A 22854-nucleotide genomic window follows, 5' to 3' on the forward strand; every position below is an offset into this window, starting at 1 on the left:
AGTTTATAGAGTGGTAGTGTCATAGCCTTTGAAGTAATCTGTCAATCAAAATAGGGCGGATAATATCGGCCGAAGCATTTCTATTGCAGTTTTTGGGCCGATTTAATCGGCCCGTGACAGAGATAGGGTTAATTTACCTAGGGGATAGGTAATAATTATGATATTGACTGGCCTTGAGGGAGATACCAGATAAATATTGCCCGCACTGAAAGAATATTGCCCTCGTCTTCGACTCGGGCAATATTCTTTCAGTTTGGGCAATACTTTCTGGTATCTCCCTCGAGGCCAGTCAATATTATATAATTATTACGTAGACTCTAACATTTCAATTATCCTGATGGATCTTGTAGGTTTTCTTCACTTACTGCATCGCATGTTGTCTGCTCCATCACTGGAAAAGGAAATGATAAAGGTACCTCACAATATTGACAATTTTGAGAGATTATGCTCTGCAATTTGTTGCGAAAAAACAGGAACAACTAAAGGTCTGCTTTTTCATGCCTTTCATGGTGCTGGCTGAAGTTGAAAATTTGAGGATGTCTCCAAGAGCAGATGGACCAAGAAGTATCTAAACCTTGAATCATGCAGAATGTGCTATGACACAGTCCGTGCCTTCAAGAAGTTTGGCGTGGATGACTTCAACCAGGACAATTTCCCGCTTTACCTTCGTAGAGACTTGAAACAATAGAGAACTTATAACCTCGTAAACTCTCACAACCTAATTTGTGCCTCTAATACATATAAATATGATATATTAGATTGTAGATATTTCCAGAGGGTATGCATAAATTTTTCAATTATTATAAAATGCTTCGAGCTTCCTACACCAACGGTAGCCACAGAATTCATTATCATGCTCAACAGCAAGAAATGCAAAAGTCATTATTTCTTGAAGAATTTACAACTAATTCTCCCCTGTGTATAGCTTTAGAGTGCTGTTTCTTTAAAAACACGTGCAGGGAATGAGCCTAGAAAACATTTCATTATCTAAGTGACTATCCCACGAATTATTAGAGTATATAGGGCTGATATTGTAAGTTCTTACAACCAAATCGTCTAAATGGGGCATTATTTAGTCACTCAGACACAATTAAGAGGGTTTTTTTTTTTTGAAAGTCATTTGTTTTTAACATCAAAATCACATGATTGCCCATTCACAAATTTTACCCAAACGCTATGCTTTTAAAGGAATGTTTCAGATGGCAGCCCTTTTGCATTTCAACACAACAGTGTACCTACAGGACACGAAACACTTCCGCTTACGGAATATTCAATGAAGTGATTGACTTTAATACATGAGTGTTTTACCATGCTTGGGTTTGCAGTTTAAAGATCGTACAGCACCCAATATGGTCGAAATACACCTCGAATTTCAAGAGTGGCGACCAATACAAATAATTCATTATTACAGAATGTATAGGCCCTATGTGTGTGTGTGTTTTAAAGAATGTACACTGTACGCCACCATAAACATTGATATGTCTTAAAGTTGCTTGTAACCAGAGATAAATATAAGATGAAAAGCAGCCATTTTCAATTTTAAGAAGGCAATCTTGAAAGTGATCTGCAATTTTAGGGAGGGGAAAAGTGCATCTGAATGTTCAACATCATGAGCCCGGTTTATGCCCGAAATGTGAACTGTCTGTATTGCGTACAACGTGAGATATGGGTCAAAATATACATTCTGGTATGGCGGCCATTTTGAATTTCGAGATGGCCACCTTTAATATCAAAATGAACCATCATTTCAGAAAAAGATGTTTCAGAATGTCTAACAACATACGCATGCTCTCTGTCCCAAATTAGAACCTTACACAATGCATACGATATGAGATACTGGTCCAATTACATTTGCTATGGTAGCCATTTTGAAATTCAAGATGGCCGCTAAGGAAAATGATCCACCATTAAATAAAAGAATATATTCGCATGACTGACATCATAGGCATGCTATTTGCCTCAAATTTATACTCCACACAATGCTTACAACATGAGATATGGGTAAAAATATATTTAGCTATGGCGGCCATTTTGAATTTCAAGATGGCTGCCTAAAAATTGTATCAAAGGTATCAACAATATCAGAAAATGGTGTATCAGAATGTCTGACATCACAAACATGCTTTTTGCATCAAATCTGAACCTTCTATGATGCTCACATTATGAGAATTGGCTCAAAATACAGTTTGCTATGGCGGCCATTTTGAAATTCAAAATGGCGACTGAAGACGTAGTCGGAAAAAATGGATGCAATTTTTTTTGGATTCAGCACCTTCAAATTGACCAAGTTAGCTAAAAAAATCAATTTTGGCACGAAAATCTCACGGGACTCAATATTTCGACATAGTAGACTGTACTATTTCTTTCGCGGTGGTTTTATTTCCGCGCTTTTCGCGCTTTGAGGTTGAACCGCGAATTTAACATCACATGAAAATGTTTTGAAAAGTCACGCGAAATTAACCACGCGAGGTAATGTTATGAACCCGCCACTTGTTACAACGCAACTGCGCACATGCACACACAAAGATTCTGTGCATTGAGTGTATTATGAACTCACCGCTTGTTACAACGCTATTGCGCACATGCACACACGAAGATTCTGCGCATTGAGTGTATTGATGGTCGACACACACACAAGCATGTTATAAAGTACACGAAAATGGGATTTCAGGTAAGCCTGCATTTAATTTTAATTTCTATTTAATAAATAAAAGAATAATTGGATTATAGTTTGGGTTTTCATGTGCAAAATAAAACAGTTTTTGCCAACTGTGAATTCACAGATTTTGCCGACCGTGAATTTAAACACAAGCGGAAAAGTCGGCACCGATGGAAACCGCGAAAGTATCTGTACGCGAAAGAAACCACTTTTACAGTATAACGAAAGAAAACTGACGGTCCCAAGGACTTTGTTATAACGGGAGTCCGCTGTACCATCAAAGTTACTACCTGACTCAGACACTATATTTTGAGAAAGAAAATATTTGGTTTAAGAAAATATGCATTGCTCACGATCAGTTTTACAATATATATCATCTGTGTTGGCAGCAATTACAATGCAAATATTCAGTTTCTTCAAATTCACAACTAGTTGAAAGAAATTATTGATAAGAAAGCTATTATTAGGATTTGAGGTTGGGTAGATTAAATAATGTAAATTTAGTTCAGAATAATTTTGACATTTTCTTCCATGAAAACAACCTGAAGTAAATACCTGTTGGGTTTGACTAAGGAAAGCTTTATTTTAGATGTGGGAAGACAAGAACTAGCAGGGAAAAAAAAAAGACAGTGAGCTGAACTCAATGGGTTCAACAAACTATCAAATACACATAGGAACCTATCATAACAGCTTCGGTCTATAACTGACATGTCCAGATAAATGCAAATCCATGGATTTTTTGTTTTTCACTTTTGCACCTTTCTGTATTAACCTTTTGGAATTTGAAGTTTCTTTTACAGAGAGTAAAATTTTGGGCAAAAAAAAAAAAAGGAAGAAAGAAAGAAAGAGGGATTAGGGCTGATATAACAAGGAAAAAATCTGATTCCGAAACATGCCATGTCAAAACCAGCACACTATGGTGGAATAAGAGGACTCTATACTTCACAGCATTATCGCTGTGTGCTTGCAGTCACTACCCCTGTGACAAATGCCAGTTACATGTGTGCCCCATATTATCTGAGCTTTGATTGCCTTTAATAAACAATGTGGGCCCATCAACTGTTTGAGAGATGTTACTGTTTGTGAAAGTATGAGGGACTTTGGATAGCCCTTTACTTGGCACTATTGTTTGAGGGATAAGAATGGGGCACTTTCCAGCACATCCAGTACTAGTATATTTTGTATTTGTTGATTGGAACTTTGGTCACATTGCTGAATCAGAAACTCAGAAAAGTGATTCATGAGTATGAGATGTAACAATTGCCAACAGTGTTATACACTTGTGGGAAATTTTGCATTAATAGGTCTGTCTTTAAAGAGCAGTGTGTGATTTTTGTTTTCTGTGACTGTTTGATCTGCTCCCTTTCACTTTAATTACCATTACCCTGTACTTTGTCTCTACAGCACTACTGTACGAGCTGAATTTTCGCGTACAGATATTTTCGCGAATTGCTACTTGGAGGACATTTGAGCGTGTTGTTAATTTCGCGGTTGCGACGGTCTAACTGAACGCAACTATTTGCGCGTTGTTATTTTCGCGGTTCAAAGGCGATTCGCGAAATTCGCGAAAATTTCAGCTCGTACAGTATTTTGTATGGTGTGATTGAGGCAATGTACAGATGATGAGTAGACGAACTGAGGATTCATTAACATGTGCGAAGAAAAGCAGGTTTCATCTGTGACAAGTTAAATGCCAAATCTAAAACACTTTAATAGCAAGTGTTGAGAAAGGCAGACATTTTTTCCCCAAGAGAATACTCTAAAGCCCCTTGTACACTTTCACGGATCGCAACATGGATCATCATGGATCGTCATTCCAGGATCATCCATACTGCTTCCTCATAAAGCCATCATCTTATCAATTACATACTATCCATAAAGTGATCACCTACGAAGCCAAGCTGTTGACCCAAACACTCCATTTCCTCAATGTTTTCCAGTTTTTTGGTTTTAGTTTTGGGTTTGTTTCGTTTTGTTTATGCTTTGATGTTGCTGCAAAATGAGAGTTTCTGCAACAGAGTGTTTTATCTCTATGGTGCTGACAAGCAGAAGTATATGTGCTGTAGATTTTCTGCTGTGCTTGCCATACTGACCTCTGAAGGCATGTTGCCTGAGAAGGATGCATTATTAAATGAGCACCTTCAAGCACAAGTGACCTACAAATGTTTCAGGGATATCTGTGCAAGGACCGGGAAGGGACCCAGTTACCACCATGCTCTTCCTTGATGTTCATGTAAGCTCCATATACATTTCCAGTGTGGTCCGCGTTGCTACCTTGTCTGTCTGTGTACACGCAATACTTGTCAGTGTACATAGACACCCAGTTGGGATCGTATCCACACCAACATTGAGAGGAAAATTGTGATGTTGCACCCCGGAATACCACGGTGATCCGTGAAGCGATCCATGAAAGTGTAATAGGGGCTTTAGCACTTTTCTGTCACATTCCTTTGTTTCCTGTTTGTCAATAGCACATTGTACTATGTACGTTACCCTATCATAGCAGAACATGTTCACACAGTGTTCATTTACGAGTACTCCATATGTGCCAATATGACAGGGGTTCGGATATAGTGAGGTACATTTGCCAGACAAAAGACCTCATCTAACTGGATTCTCCTATCTCGCAAATAGTTCTCTATTTGTTTGTTATGTACATGCTACATGTCAAATCTATAGGTGGATTCACATGTACACAAAATAGTGGGTTACAAAACTCGAGTTTTGTAACCCGCTAGCAAACTGAAGTTTTTTGCATGTGTGGACACAAAAAACCCCCAAAATTAGCATGATACAGCTGCGCGATGCTAAACCCCAAAAACCTTGCTCTTATATCTAATTTAGCATTCTCATCTGCCCCGCCGGGACGTGTGAACAGTTGGGTGTAGAAACTTGAGTTTTTATATCCCATCATTCAATGCACACATCACAACAGCGAGGGCTCCACGAAGAGGTCCTTAAACTCTTTTGCCGACCACAATAACAGTGCGTGAACCGCACCACTTGTGATGCACAAAAACAATGGGGAAAGACAAGCACAGGTAGTGATGTGCGCTGAGTGACCCAATTTGCAAGTAGGGCAGTTATCTCGATTGGCAATTAGCAGGTTATTTCTCTGTACGTGTGAACGGTTGCAAAAAACTAGATTTTCTGAGCGTGATCGGTAACCCATTAATTTGGAGTGTCAGAACGGTTGCAAAAAAACTTGAGTTCCCGAGCACGCTCGGTAACCTGCTATTTTGTACGTGTGAATGCAGCTTATGTGTGTGATTCTTGCTTTAAAAACACACAAATATTCCCTAAACCTAAATTATTTTTGCCTGGATTGCTAAAACCACCCATCTTCAGGAGAAATGTTGATTTGTTTGTGTTACATTTGCGTGTAACAAGAACTTAGGGTGCGTTCGAGCACTCTAAAGCGAAACAAAGCAAACTGAACCAATGCGTACCGTACTGAACTGTGCCAGATATGGAGCGTTCAAGCGCTCTGTCGAGAAAGCGTACCTCATGAGTCATTTTTAGAAAAGGTCACACATTTTTGTAGCAAGAATGTCATTCACCTGGCGTGTGAACTACTTACAGCTGTCCCGAACAAAGAGAATGATGTCTTTGCATTGTGACATATGCGCATGATACCGGCATGCTTTACAGCGAACTTTTGGTACACTTTTGAAGCACATCGGGAAGTGGTCCACTTTTGGCTCGGTACGGTATGGTACGGTACACTTTAGAAGCGTTCGAGCGCTCCTCTGGCGCAGGGTATGGTACGGTACAGTTTGCTTTAGGAGAGCCCTCAAACGTACCCCCTGGCCACAAGTTAGACATTCATTTCATCTTCCCTAGAACTGTCACTCCCATGCTTATCTCACAAGACACCATCTGCTACTTTGTAATCTCACCTTCTGGGGTGGAGTTGATAGAATGCACTATGGATTCACTGATCCCCATCTCCTGTATGCTGATGTCTGATGGATGGAAGAGGATCTCAGGCACAGCAAAACGTTCATTATTCATGCGCACAATCTAAGAGGGAAGAAGTTAAAAACTTAAAAACAGAAATTGGACCTTCAATAAATTTCCCTGTCAAAATGAAAATTGTAAACAAGAAAACACTAGTTTCGTGATTGTACAGGGAAGGTAAGTTGTATAATATTCTAGTTGTGAGTCATGCCTGAACACTTGGTATAACTGACTTTTTCTTGAAACACAGTGTTAACATGGATTCTCTAGGGAAAGTTTTGGGTCATGGAGTCAAAGGTCAAACAAACATGCTTAAATTTCACTTTTTTCTCCATACCTCGGAAATGGTGGAAAGTATCTTCATGAAACTAAGTACTGGTAATATTATGCATGTTTTGCCTGACAAAGATTCTCTTGGGAATTGGGGGGGGGGGGGCATGGTGTCAAAGGTCATGTGAAAATTTTAAAATGTTACAATTTGTTCTCATATTTTAGGTCCAAATAGAGTTAAACAAAAAATGATATTACTAGTAAATGATTAAAGAATTGTGTGCTATTATTGGGTCAAAGGGCAACAGTAAAAGGTCATGTGAAAATGACAAAATTCCTGTATACTTGCTCTCTTACTTTAACAATTTAACTTTCCTTTCAAATGAAACCTAGTTCAAGGAAAGTAAGCACTTAACAAATTTGAAACAAATATATCATTTAAATGTTTTGTCAATTATGTGAAACTGTCTAGACATATTTCGAGAATCATGCGATATAGGGGTAGCATACTAGTCACCACAGCAACATTTCTACTTTTTGTTTATTTTTTATGCCTGAATTAAGGGGCTTGGAGGCCCCTGTGGAAGGAGCATGGTGCTCACATAAAGAAATTGAGATCCTATCACCTATCTACCTGCCAAGTTTGGTGAAAATCCATTATGGGGTTTTCAAGGAGAAGCCGAAAATGTAAAAAAGTTCATGCACAAAGCATGATGCATGACACATAGAGCATGACCAATGATGAACGATCACAATAGCTCACAAAAGCTTTTTTTTTCCCCAGAAATATAAGGTACACATTCCATAAACCTTCCTCACTGTTATGGCAAATATCATTTTCAATGGCTTCTAAAGACAGTCAGATCAAGAGCTTTGTCAATGTCGTACAAAAAATAAATCTTAATGATTTTTTTTTAAATATTTTTTATGGTCAATTGTAAACTTTGTTTTCTATCTTTATTTTCACTACATCACTATACATGTATATTGGGGCAGTGATTTGGCTTAGTCGGTAGCATGTCATGTCTCCCGATCCATGAAACAGCCCCCTGAATCATGTGTGGTAGCACTGTCTAGTGGCATGCTTAAAGGGACTGTACAGTACTGGTTGAGGTGGGGATTCATGTTTTGAACATTCCTAAGTGAGATCATGAGAAACCTCTTATGAAATATGAAAGAGCATGTAATCTTAAGAAGGATTCAGCATTTATTTGATGAAAATTGGTTTTCAAATGGCTGAGATATCCAAAAAAGTGATAATGATAAAAGGCGACAGGCCACGCCTTTTTATTAGGATCTCTTTGTTTCACGTTGTTTTTGAATATCTCAGCCATTTCAAAACCGATTTTCATCAAATAAACTTTTGATACCTCTTAGAATTGCATGCTCTTTGACATCCCATAGAGTGGTTTCTGAATATCTTGAAAAACGTTAAAAAGCTAAATCCTCACCTCGACCAGAACTGTACACACCCTTTACCAAACATTAGTCCTTACCTGTTCATTTGGTTTCTGTTTGCCAAATGCTTCCTCTTTCACATAGCCTCTCTTGATGTCCTGGAAATCAGGTAGGACATAATCTCTGCACACGATGTTCTCTTTTCCTTTTAACCTGATCATGAGTAAATATACAATCCCAACAAACTTGCTGAATCATACCACATACTGTAAAACGAGGAATGTTTGCGTGCATTTTAATTTCGCGAATTTCGTGAGCGCCAACATTCGAGAAATTAAAATGCACGTGAAAGTTCTTGCCTATACAATATGCATTGGATGCCAGTGGCAATTCACGAAAATTTCTTGCTGCGAGAAAGGCCGTTGGCTCCAATTCTCGAAATTTTCATGCCGTGAATATATCATGTTTTCAGTACATCATTGCTCTTGATCCTTTGTTTTCAAGGAGTATTAAAACAAAAACAAATTATGGAAATTATCTATGATGCTTGTAAATCTAGCACATTGACTGGAGTCCATCTCTAATGTCAAGGCCTTCTCCTTTCTCAAAATCCCATGACAATATTTGTAAAAGTATTTTTAAATTGTGGAATGCAAAATAAGAGATATCTTTAGAAGGGAGATTGCATAATTAATGCTAGGAAGGTACAACATAAATCAATTGCACAGAGTGCTGTAATATGTGACAAACATATAAACATACTGATCTGGAAAATCTTCTAAAACTAGACAAAGAGACAACATACATGTACATTCTGTCTCACAACTAACCATAAAAAAGACACTTACTTTGCAATGTCCATGTCCTTGTAGAACTGAGAAGACACATAGCAGACATCTTCTTTGACCTGGTTCATGACATAGGTCTCATCCATCACATGCAGTTGTCGGTATGAGATTATCTCTTTCAGGTGATTTGTTAAGAGTTTTCCACCAACATTCAACCTATGGCAAAGGAAGAAGCAAAATGGAGATGGCAATGAGTATAATACATTGTCTATCATAGAAAATAATGCCAACAAATGTACATAGGAGACATGATAATGGAAGTACTGCCCAGATGTGTCATGTGTCATGTATGTGGCACTAACTAGATAAAAGTGTATCAAGGGTCTCTGAGAAGGGCTCATACAAACAGCTATAGCATTAAAATGACACGGCCAGAAAGGCAGACAGCGACCAGGTACTGGGTGAAAGAATCAAGTGATTTTTAACCCGCTCATGAAATGCCTAATGATATTAAAGGTAGGGGAGACCTTTTACAGACCTCCCAAAATGCAGCAAAACATTAAATATGAACCTCAGGGGACTTGTTTAGGCCACTGCTGAGAAATTTGGAAGTCAACAGTTATCTACAATTTGAATAATGCACAAAACTCAACTAATCAGTAGTTCTGTGTGTCAGCCACACTTAAGCCTTTTTGTTGCAGTCTTCCGTATTCTTTTTTTTTTTAAATCTATAAACACAGATCTATAAGTATAAGAGCTGATGTAATAATATATAGAGTGTGTGGCAAGAATGTATATAGAAATGTTTGTAAGTTTTGATGAACTTTCTTCACAAAATATACATGATGGACACACATGCAGTGCATGGGTCTGCAAAGGTAGCCTAGTAATGTGCTGGAATTTACGGTGAGCCCCGAAAAAAATTCAATTCAAAATCTAACGGTCAATGAAAATGTAATAAATGTTACCTTCCACTTTCAATACTTTATGGGAGTTTCTTAAATGATACTCTCTTCAACATACCACTGTATTTATACAACTCTTCATTTAAGGCATGCAAATGGGATTCCCTACCTTTAAAGAAGTAACACAAATTCAGTGATAATACTTAATAGGTTTTACACCAACAACAAACAGTATAATTCGGTAATGGAGAGCAAGATATTATTCGGAGGAGTGAAGGTTCAGGTGTGAGTTTCTTCTTCTTGTAGAGGGAGACAAATTGAAGAAACTCACACCTGAACTCTGTAAATGTATCTAAATAAATGTAACATGTACGAGATGAACAAGACCAATATTAGCTCACCTGAAAATAGCTTCAGCAACTTTCTGGCTGTTGTAATAGGGCGCTACATGAGTGAAGGAGTAACCACTGTCTACAATCATACAGCAGCGATGATCTGGATGTTCAGATTTACGATTGTGTGCACTGAGAGTTCCAGCTGGGAATGACAAAACATACATTTATACCATACTTTGTCACTCAATAAATAATGAATTCACCTTTATCATCCACTCTCACATTATTTCACATAGTTTAGTCAATGTGTTCCCACGAATGCATATTGCAATAGAATAAGAGAAGAAAAAAAAAAACACATAATGTGCAACATTTCTTGCAACTGACTGACAAATCAGTTCTATCAGCTCCTCAGAAGACTATGACAAGAGAGCAATGTACCATACTGTATTTTTTAACCTGTTATAAATTTGTCTTGCCCAGTGTGTAAAATGCTCTGAAAACACAGAGAGAATAGAGAACCACTAAACCCATAGGCCCAAACTCTCAAAGCTGGAATAACTATTCTACGGAATAGTTATTCCAGGGAATAAGTTATTCCACCTTTGAGAATAGATTCCGGGGAATGAATCACGTCATTTTACGTCACGAGGGCCTGATTTGCATAAGAGGAGTAATAAATTCGTATAATAATTCCATCTTTAAGAATTCGGGCCATAGAATGCCAGGTTCAGTAATAAGGTATGTACAACACTTTGTGAACTCCTCCTTCCCTCATTTTGGGAAAGCTAAGGGAGGAGTTTTTTTTTTCTTCTTCTCTTATTCTATTACAATATGCATTCGTGGGAACACACTGTCTAAACTACGAGGTACAAACGTAAGATGGCACAATCAGGTTACTTCAAACTCACACGTCACGACAGAAACTGACAATCTTCTACATTTAATTCTATGTTCATATCGTACAGTTGAATGCACCATATTCAAATAAAGTGCTTATAATATTTGACATCTAGAAATTGAAAAAGCATGCATGTGTAATGTGTAAGTAGAAAATTCAATTCACTGCATGGATAACTTTTCATGCTCATTTGAGGTGGAGATATTTTGCCTGTTTTAATTCTAATGATTTAATTACAAGAAACAGCAAATGTTCACATGGAAAAGAAATTGAGCTACCATACATGTACATATTTTTCTTAATTTCTTAACTCCAAACTAGTATCATACTGTGTAAAATGTGCAAAATTTACCACACAACAAAATAACAGGATTATTCACATTCAATTAAGGTATATTATTTTTGCTATACAATAGAACTGACATAATATTTTTCTGCTTTTACCCCTGTTTGTTCAGTGTGTATGTAATCAGTACAAACTAATTTCAATTCATCTTGCTGTTAAATTTTCATACCGGTAATACAACATTGATAGCTTCTTGATACATCTGTAGTGTAGAGATAGCATTCACATCTCACATTCCAACTGGCTCCAACTTAATACGGAGTTAAAGTAGCGAGTTGTGGAGAGTGAGAGCAAGCTGAATTTTAGCAACACGTGCAAAGACTCATGAAGAGCTCTTTATTCAAATCTGGACAACTCACCACTTTTCTCAGCACAAACTGGCGCAACTATGAATAACTTTCCTGCACTTGTGTTCTAAGTCAAGAGCCATTCCCAAATTTGTAAACATGTTAAAAAATGTTGCTGACTTGGTGCAGCTCATGTGCAACTCATAACACACAGTGAACTCACACTACTTGAAATGGTTTTAAACCTGCGATATACTCTTTGAAATTTGCCCATACTTGCACCCTAGAGTTAAACTAAAACAGTTCTCATGTGCCTGCAGAACTGTCGATTTCTGCTCTAATATGTACACATACCCATCACAAATGTATGAAATAACACTGTGGTAACACAATTTCAGCTGGGTAATGCCAAAAATGCAAAATGAAATAGCTAAAAAGATTTGATGGAAGTACTACAGTCCCAGCTCATACCCGATTGTGGTTGCTACACAATTTTTTTTATTTTTTTATTTTTTTTTACAATTGATAATCGATACTCAACACATCAGGCAACAGCAGGACTCAATGATCTTCCACTCAAGAGTGAAACATATGGAGCCTGTTGGAAAGAACACTGTACATATGATAGCTTGGGCACAATCAATTGTCCTGTAACGTTTTTACATACTCACAATACTGAACAGGGAAGGTCTTCTGGAATAAAAGTTAACTGTACTACCATCAAAATTCTTCTACACTTTGATCTCAAAATACTCCAAAACAACTCATCATCCTTGGCAAAACTGTTTCAGCTAGGTAAGTTTCTTGGTAGACCCTTTTGATGTACACGTATTTCAGGCAAATTCTAAATGGTTGAAGATAATTTAGCCCTATTGAGAACTACTGTATGTTTTAGTTTTAACTCCAGTACAGTGCAAGCAGAGTCGAGTGCAAGCACGTTGAATGCAATGCGAGTTTTCAGTTTTCACTGCAAGGATTGTATGGGCTTAGGTTAAGGTATGGAGAGTTTTGAGGTAGGATTCCAGAGAGAAAGCAAACTTGGTACAAGATTTATCAGGGTGTAATTTTCAGCTACAGATCCAGTATTTTCAACTCAAAATTTGTGTTTTTCCTACTAGTGTGGTACATGTATGGTATGTCACAAAACTAACTCAAGCTCAACTGAACTTGTGATTGCTTATCATCCATCATCCATTGTGTGTAAACTTTTTACATTGATTAATCAGCCTTTTCCTGAAAACCCTATGACAGATTTTCACCAAAGTCACACACACACACAATTCATACAGCAGTGCATCACTTTGGGTCTAACATACTATCCACAACTTGGTTTACTATTGAGTGTGTTGGCACTATTCTCAAGGAATATGTGCCATAAGATGGTCTTTTAAACAAGTCTTATCTTTGTACTTAAAACCACATATAGATGACAAGTTTTGTATTCTATGTTCTCAGATCAGTATCTTTGCCAGGTGGAAAGAAAGTGAACTGCATCAGTTCTTGCTAGTCAGGTATCTGTGAGTGCCATTTACCATCAAAGAAAAATGTTGAGAAATTACTTTGCTCATATATCTTGAACTTTATGCCTGTGAATCTGGCCAAAATGACTGGTGTAGAAGATGATCACTACAAACATGCCTTTGTTAGACTCTGGAGTGCAAGCAAAGAAAACAACAAAATTAAAAAACAAAAACAAAAACAACCTACAATCCTTTTTCCTCATTTTGTTTCTATTAAATAAAAATTATCATTTTCTTTAATAGGATCACATCTTTAAAGTGCGTCTGCACTGGCAAGAAACATGTCTAGCGCCATCATAAGGCTCATTTTTCTCTGTGGTGCCCAGCATTTCCCCCATAATGCCAAGCGGCGTGCAGCAATTAACCCCTTCCACACTGAATTCTGAAATCCCCATAGACTTAACACACAGACCACCAGGTTCCCGTAGGGGATGGCCTTGCAGCGCAGCAGCTTGCTTCGATCCCGCATTATGCGCAGTCCAGTGCATAGTATGTACCATGATCGATGGTACATCCCATGGTTATGCGTACGTTGTCACGTAAATCACTTCGCGATCTGTTCGGTGCTTTCAAACACTGTCTTCAACACTCAGATCGTTTATTCTGATCTTTGTGTCGAACTTCAATCTGCGTGCCATTATGTCGCGGATACGACTTGGTAAATGCTGGATCCAGTGGGAGGAGGTGCGAGCTGTTTATCGGCAAGAAATGAACAAGATAAACGTTGCCCTTCACGGCCCATCAAGCCATTCAACACAGGATGACTTTGCTGGTCATCTGCTGGATGTCCACCACTCGCACTGGGCATCAGCACTGTGTGCCAGGATTGCGGGATCAACCCGTTGTGAAAGTTTCTACATGCACTCAGACTGAGTCAGAAGCCTCTGATAAGCCAAGGTGGGTGAAACTCAACTTGTATGATATATAATTGTACCTATTTTTTATTCAGTTGCAAATGACATTCACTGAACGCTGAATTTATAACCTTCCAAATCCATGTAACGATAACGTTACCGTTACTTGAATTACCGGTACAGTTGTACCGCAGCGTTGATCATGCAACTATCGCGATGAACGATGACACAATTTAAAACAGCCTTATTCACATTTTTTTTTAATGATTATCACAATAAATACTGACGTCCAACTTACGACAAAAAGTACTATGATGACTCAATGACTAGACCTAGGCCTGATTAAGTCAATTAGTGAACGTGTACGGTCACAGTAGTAGACCCAGCCATAGGCATAGGCACCTAGGCCTAGGCCCTACATGTAAATTATCACTAGCCGTATATGAACGTTTTCATTGTTAGCTTATTGTTCCTCACTAACCCAGCCTCAAGAAATTGTCAAAATTTCTAGGAAGGGAAATCATGATCAATTCTAGGAAGGGAAATCATGATCAATTCAAGATATGTTATCTGTTTTCCAATTGCAATCTCGAGATTGGTGTCATTTCTCACATGTGTGGTAATATTCAGGGGGACAGCACATCAGCTGTACATATACTTGTAGGCCTAGATCTACAGTAGGACTAGGAACCGCGTGTACATTTGCTCTGGTACTACTAGTCACTACTAGACTACTAGTGCTGACTGTAGTACTTAACGTTAGATCTGTAACTCTTACCGTCTAGTTATCTTAGTACTAGCAAAGATTTATGTGCGAGAGATAACGCATCTGGAGCTTTCATCACTCATTGTGTTGGACTTCATGAAAACTCAATAAAGAGCATGAAATTTGAAGGAATATTTTTCTGCACATCGTGTAGTATATCTAAATCAGCTATTGAAAATAATTTTTGGTCGTACAAAACCTTATGGTAATAAAATGCTTGACTACATGTACAGTTGTAGCGACAGTCTTATACAGGGCAGCTTGCATGCAACGTTGCAGACAACTGGGTGCAATTGAACTCACATGGTGACCGGCAATAGATTGCGCAGACCTGCAGCCTGTGCCTCCATGGGATATGGGTTACCACTTATCGCACAATCCTGCAGGCAACACCTCCACTGGTTACAAAAATAAGATTTGGTATTCAAACCCTTGGACTGACTGGAGGCCCTGGCTGCAGGATTGCACAATCTATCGTTGGTCAGATTTTGTGAGCTCACTTGCACCTAGTTGCCAGCGCTGTTGCATTGCGAGCTGGACTGTATGAAAGACGTAGACATAATTCATTATGCCTTTCATACATGTACGTACCTGTACTGTACTTTTTCGAGTATGGTTACAGTTGTAGTTCCCTGTTTCGGTAGGTTGTATAATATAACAACTAAGGACAGTTGGGGCTCAGTAACTGGACACCAATTTTACTAAGATTTAAAATTAGAAAATTTGGGTGTTTTTTATGTCAAATGGCCAAGGTCAAAGAGAGCATATCAGAATAAATTGATTTGATTTGTGGGCATTATTGGAAATACAAGGCCAGAACAAAAGGAAGGTACAGGCACATTTGTACAATGTATAATTGTCACACATGCAAAACTGCTATTTCATACATTTACACTGTACAGACCCTACACGCCAATGTACACTCCCATCAAATTCAGCACCTTTTCTTTGCCATCATAATATCAATATACAGTGTAGTAGAAATACTGATTTCTTGATGTCAAGATAGCTTTTTAGCGGAGTAATTGGCTGTCCTTGAGTGGTATACCTGATCAATTATGTGAAGCCAGATGAATATTGCACGATGGACGAGTGTAATATTCGTCAAGCTGAATGCAATATGTCTGGTATACCATGAAAGGGTAGCCAATATTATGATTATTATGTAGATCTGCCCCCAAAGATGCGTGAACAGTGGTTTGGAATTCATGGAAATCGCTTAAATTGAAATTGCATTTTACACTAGTTTATGAAATGAAAGAATTCCATGTCTCATCCACCTTTACTGGTACGAAAGCACAGTCGCACGCTACTCTAGCGCACTGTCATACCATCTCAGTAGGCTACCGGGCCATGCAGTATGGTGTATTGTTTCACAGAAATCTTTTACAGTAACCTATTGGGATTTTCATCTTTCTTCAACATGGTCATTGCTGCATGATTGGTAATAAAGGGGACAGACTACATGTTTTTAGTGTGCTGCTGAAACCTCTCATATAATATTCACTAATGTGATATGAAAAGTCTGGGGTACAGTACATTTGTATGCATGGTATCCAACTAACATTATGTTTTATGCTGTACTGCTCTTACCTTGATTTACCTTGATGTTGGGCATAAAGTATACACGATGTATAAACTTATTTGCCCCTGTGCATCTTCTTTGTGTTAGTTCTCGGTCATCAGAATAATCTGACTTACTTGTAGCCTCTGCAGCTGATAGCACAACATCACAGACAGAAACCATCTCCACCTCTGCAGTTGCTGACAAACATTGTACAGCATTGTCTTCTTTGAGGTTGTGCTCCTCTGAAATATGTAGTGCATTGTCAATCACCTCAGAATCCATAATGTCCACTGGACGATTTTGATTGCATGGAAACCTTACTCTTTGCATGCTCTGCAGGTTGATTAAAAAGGTATTTTACACACAGAGGTCAGCTACAGTGTCTAACAGAGCCCTAAGGCGATGTCAGTGTTTCAAGGCACTCTTGGAATTTTGTGCCAATGGAATGGGATGGATAACAAAAATATCCTATAAACCCAGAGATGCCGACTATTCTGGAATATTCATTAAGCCTGTCAATAGCCCTCCCCCATACAGTTTGTTTTTCCTGAGTGGCTAATAGTAGATGGTTGCCTCTGAAGACACAGTACATGAATAGTGTAATGTATTCATACACAAACCTCCTTATCATCTGTTCGGTGATACGAAAAAAAAAAAAAAAAAAAAAGTGACTTACAGTTACTAAGTAAGTTCAAACTCAAGACCTTTATTGGTCAACTAAAGCAGTCATGACATTGGGATGAGTTATTTTGATTTGGATAGATATGCTGATATCTAACACCAAACATGGAAAATAGCTCATGATTGGCCAATTTCTGGATACCTTGTAACGAACAGTGCTGGGAATTCATCTGACTTCTTGAGTCTTTTGCTGATTTTACCCATAAAATAGCATGCAGTATTTAGGATGTATCCTGCTGGAAACATCAAGTTATATACCGGTACTCATTGTTCCTGTTATTTCTTTCCAGAAATGTTCTGCTGAAGTGGAAGTTTACCATCAGCAAAATTAGTGTTATTTTAAGTTCTGCAGCCCAAGATATCTTTGGCCTCGTATCTCAGAGGAAAAATGCCAGCTGAAATAACTTGTGCATTGGAAGCAATGTTCTGAATAAGGAATGAAAGAATGCAAATGGCCATCCAACTGATCCAAATGTTCCTCTCAGAGAAAACATTAAAAAAAACATGTTTTCTTTGGTCAGAATACTGCCTTTAGTATACCAGACGATGTTTAGTTTGTGAGTTATTCAGAAAAAATGTTTTTATTTTGTATACCGGTATACAAATCAATTGATTTTATTAAGACTCTTAAAACCATTGCTTTGATAAGAGTGTGATCCCTCAGCTACATTGTAAAGGAACAATACATGTGTACTCTATACTCTACACAGTGTGTCCTACAGTGTATACCCATTGACCAATTACCATTCAATTTTAGGAGTTTGTTGTGAAAGAATGTTTGTAACCTTTACTTTTTGAGAAGTACACTGTATTATACTCAAGATCATTGCTGCTGTTTGCCACACATCATACTTTTCATGGTAAATGCACTGTACAATGATTGCCTTTTCAATATGTTATTCCCATCCATATTAAAAAGACAATATCGTGATCACAAATTGTGTGTAAAAGAGCATTTGCAACACCCTATATCTGCACTTTTTTTCAGCCAATTAGCATATAAATATTTTTGGGTACATTTTTTTTTCACGTATCCCTGAGAATTTTCTTGACCATAATACATACTGATGTGTTCTTTCTAGGAGTGTTGTGCTACCTTGCTCGTTGATAACTAGGACTCTAAAAATCTAGGATCAAACTGTAAAATTTTGTACTCGACTCGACATGAAAATGTCATTTACTGACACTCATTCGGAAAATATATGTCATTAGTATAATTGAAAGTAATTATGACTTTGTTGCATTACATGTATGTGGTTAATTAAGTATGCTTTGTTTGTGTTTACAGCTCCTAGGAGAGCTCCTCTGGGCAGAGGAGTGTTGTTTTCACCGATCAACTCTAAGACCCTCCTGAACCAAGTCAGGTGAGTATCAAACTAAAAATTATCATTGTTATGCACAGGCTTATTGACAATAAAATGCCCACAAATTTGACCATGAATCCTTTTTATTCCTCTGTCCGATGGGTGCTTGAGGCCTGATATTTTTGGGTTGTAGGTCTGTCTGTCTACTTTAGTATACACGATAACTTGAGTAATACTGAGCGGAATTTGACCAAACATAGTCCGACTATGAAGTATGATTGGGCAATCACTTGATTAGAAATTGGTCATAGGTCAAAAGTGAAGGTCATCTAAAACAGTTTATGCAATAACTCAAGACTGTATTGAGCAAATTTCAGCAAACTTGGCACAAGGGTAAAATATGATAGGGCACTAACTTGATAGCATTTTGTGTAAAATTGGCAAGAGTCAAAGGTCAAGGTCAAATTCTAAAAATTCACTGTGTGATATTAAAACTCAAGACTGGATCAAGCAAATTTCACTAAACTTTGCACAAGGGTGAAGCAAGGTGGGATAATCACTTGATTAGACTTTGGGTAAAATTGGGTAAAACTTCAAAGGTGGATGTAGCAAATCTCAATAAACTAGAGCAATGTACAATGTACATATACCTCAAACAAACATAATGAATGTTCGATATTCTGAAGGTTCATTATTCCGAAGGTTCGTTACTCCGAAACACACATATTCCCAATACCTTGAGGTTCGTTAATCCAAAAATGAAAAAGGTTCATCAATCTGAACATTTGTGGCGTTATTCCAAAGATTTGTTAATCCGAAATGATATTTGGAAAAACAAATCTTCGGAATAACGAATCTGCGGACTGAAGAGCCTTCGGAATGACAAACCTTTGGAATAACGAGCTGTAACCCTATTGGGTACCATGTTACCAGGTCTAATAATTGGGGTCTGTGACAAGACTATACTCTTGGCGCTGTTCCCAGGCCATGACCAGGTGCCAGTTGTAATACGATCTCACGAAAGAATGCTTGTGCGCGCCGTGTTCCTTTGTCGGTAGCCCTTCCCAGGCCCCAACCCTGTCTAGCACTTCTGTCTCTTTACTAGTAGTTGGTGTTTTTGTTTTTCTGATGGTAGTGGTCTCTGTCTTGGGTCTGTGTGTGTTTTGCATCTTTCATGTGCGAGGGGAAAAAAAGAGACAGAAAAGAACTTCAAGAATTCGAGGAAGTCTTGCGGATTTTCTTTCTCGTCATTCACGCTAGGGGAAAAAGGAGGGGGGGGGGGTTATTTTTTTTCTGAATTGTTCATGGCAGGGGAAAGAGGAGACAGGGAGAGAAGCTTTTGTTGCTCTTTTTTCTCTTCAATCCTGTTTACTTCATACATTTAGTTACTCTGAAGCATTGATAAAGATTTGCTGCTGTGAAGTCAATAGGACATTAAAATAAGAAGCCTCCCATTTACTTCTGTTCATCGAATCTTCACCTAACTACTGTACCTTTAGAGTATGGTAAGGGTTGTTTTACAATCAGGGTACGCACTTCTGTCTCATGGGGGTGAAAAAAAAAGTTTTTTCGTATTCCCTGATTTTTTGTCGCTGCATTGTAGGATAGTTAAATTTAAATAATCTAAAAAATTGGAACTTAAAGTCTTCAACTTTTCTTTTTATTGCATGAAACATGCCAGTGGTGATAAAAATCTAGCCCTCAGACCTCTGATACCATCTTACCACACCCTGACTAGAAATTACAACTTCAGGTGAAAAATTAACACATTTTTTGATAATTGAAGGATGGTGAATATGAAAGCAAGTCATGTTTTTAAGTTTTAAACACTTCTGTTCTTGAAAATTCATGATTTTCATGGAAAAATCCCCAAGGCAGTCACCATGACATTGAAGAATTAATGATCCTAAACTCCACAAATCAGTTATACCAGATTTGTTGTATATCCCCGATAGGCATATCAAGGGTGCTTTTACAGGCAAAGTTTGAATGCCCTGTGGTTAATGGTTGCCGAGATAAGTAGTGTCAAAAAAATCATTCGGAGAGGACATTTCTTTTTCGGAGAGGACATATTTTTTTGACATATAGATAACAACATAACAAATACTTTTAAAATGTTTAGCCCTTTAAATGATTGATGAAAATTATGATTGTCAAGTTCAAAAAGACCATTTCCTTTGATACATTTTATCGAAATGTAGAGCAATTTCACATCATGTGATAAACAAGCCATACCAACACCCCCATAAAGGTTGTGACAAAGAAAAAGAAAAGAAAAGAGAAGCGCAACCCATAATTTAGACATGCAGTTGTGCCAGATTTATTGGACTTCACAACACTTTTAAAGAGTTGTTTTACATGTAATCTTTGAATGTCCTTTGATAAGTGGTAAATGAGATGTTAGAAGACCAATGTACATTGTGTATACGTGTACATCATTCGGAGAGGACTTTTTTGACACATAAAGATACTGTATGAAAACATGATACTCTTTCCCCTTTTCAATTTATGAAAAGTAGCATTATTTATTCAACAACAAGGACATATTTTCAATATTTTTTTTTCTATGAATTTCAATAAAAATCAAAGAATTTGATGATACTGAGAATCCCTGAAGAATACTTAGATTGGGCTACATAAATTACAAGTCCTGTAAATCCTCAAAGAGGCGAAAGATTTAAAAAGTTTGTATCTCAGGTAAAGTATAATAATGTTGTGTAGCACCAGAGGTGTTTTTGTATGCAAATCTTAAATGCACTGTGGCATAATGTTTACTAAAAGCATTTAAAATGTCACTTTGGAGAGTATACCTCTTCTCAAAGAGGACATATTATTGACATTCACAAAAATTGTGCTCAAGATAGATGTATACATAGAGAATGGGTGCAGGTGTGGCTCTTCATTGTTATCTGCAGTTTACAAAGTGTCAGTAAAAAGTGATGCTTATGACTTTCTTGATTATCATATTGCATCACATTACAAATGAAACCCTATCGTGGTAAAACATGTTCACATAGTGTAAATTAACATTGTATGGTGTGTTCCAAGCTGACTTCTCTTATACTTTTTGAAATCCAAACAGTTTTTTACATGAACAAGCAACTTGTAATACTCTTGATATATCAATTATTTGAGATGCCTGCATGAACAAGTAAAAGGGGAAGGCATTTTTGTTTCATTATCTAGGCATTCTTTGTGTGTGCGTGTGTGATAAAAGCATTCTATATTATGTCTAATTACACATGTAGTAAGTCTTTGAATTAAGTCAACATGTATTACAAATAAGAATAATCAAATAGGCCCAAAATCCAAAATGTTTTGGACCAGTTTCCACAGAATAACATTTTGCTTCTAATATTTATATGGTTGTTAAGGCAGAAGGGCTCCTAATGCACTATGAGGGCAGAATTCTCAATTCAAGTTGTTTGCAATGTGAAATAATGTAACCTATTACAGGAGCTTTTCTTTCAGATCTTATATCGCATGGATCATACCCAGTACATTTTCGTTTTTAGGAGCACACTACATTGTGCTGCAATGCAGAGTATTATGCATTTACACATGTGGAGTTTATTTATGATTCATCTGTTTTGTTGGGGGGATCTATAGGGTAATTAAACCATAACCATAGTAATGTGTTTTCTGTGTGCTTGTGCATAAATCTTGGTGACTGTGTGTTTTCATTCATTTTTCTTGTTTATATTCCATTCATATGGTGAATGTGTCAAAGCAATTGTCCTCTCCGAAATGATTGATTCTGTGAATATAAATGTCTGTACAGCAAACCGAAGGACTCTGGTTATGTTCAGTGTGTGATGAACATCATTAAATATGATATACATACTAATAGAAAACAAAGAATGCTGAATGTTCCTCACTTCTTCTTTTTTTATTTGCAGTTTCATCAATGGGAGTTTAAAATGATATTATAAGTCAAAGGGGCATTTTCATTCTAAAGCATTCATATTATGAAATATGGGGGCAATATGATTGTAAAATGTTTTCAATAAATCATAACTCACTTTTTAGCAATATTTTGTAAGTTTGTTACATTTAATTCTCATTTTCATTCATGTGTAACTACCATTCGGAGAGGACATTTTTTATTTGACATGAGTTAAATAAATGAAGAAAAGCATATGAATAAGTCTTGATACATGTAAATGATAGACAACTATTAGCACTGATAATAACACAACTAGGATTTAAAACGTACATATTCCTGTGGAGTACTGAACAAATATGTCATTTTTCGGAGAGGACGCTTTTGGACGGAATTGAAACCATCAAAATTCAAATGTGCACTGCCTGAA

At 37.4% G+C, this 22854-nt stretch overlaps 1 protein-coding gene across 1 annotated transcript in view; it reads right to left on the reverse strand.

Annotated features, from left to right (window-relative positions):
- LOC140228641 (actin-related protein 6-like) overlaps positions 1 to 22854 on the reverse strand; it is a 68082-nt gene that overhangs the window by 11946 nt on the left and 33282 nt on the right. The window contains exons 4-7 of the mRNA XM_072308890.1: positions 10382 to 10517; positions 9136 to 9291; positions 8386 to 8500; positions 6559 to 6682 (exon numbers count right to left, since the gene is read on the reverse strand). Of these exons, the coding sequence (XP_072164991.1) occupies positions 6559 to 6682; positions 8386 to 8500; positions 9136 to 9291; positions 10382 to 10517 (531 nt within the window). The remainder of the gene's footprint in view (positions 1 to 6558; positions 6683 to 8385; positions 8501 to 9135; positions 9292 to 10381; positions 10518 to 22854) is intronic.

Source organism: Diadema setosum, chromosome 5, assembly GCF_964275005.1.
Source record: "Diadema setosum chromosome 5, eeDiaSeto1, whole genome shotgun sequence".
NCBI classification, from domain to species: Eukaryota; Metazoa; Echinodermata; class Echinoidea; order Diadematoida; family Diadematidae; genus Diadema; species Diadema setosum.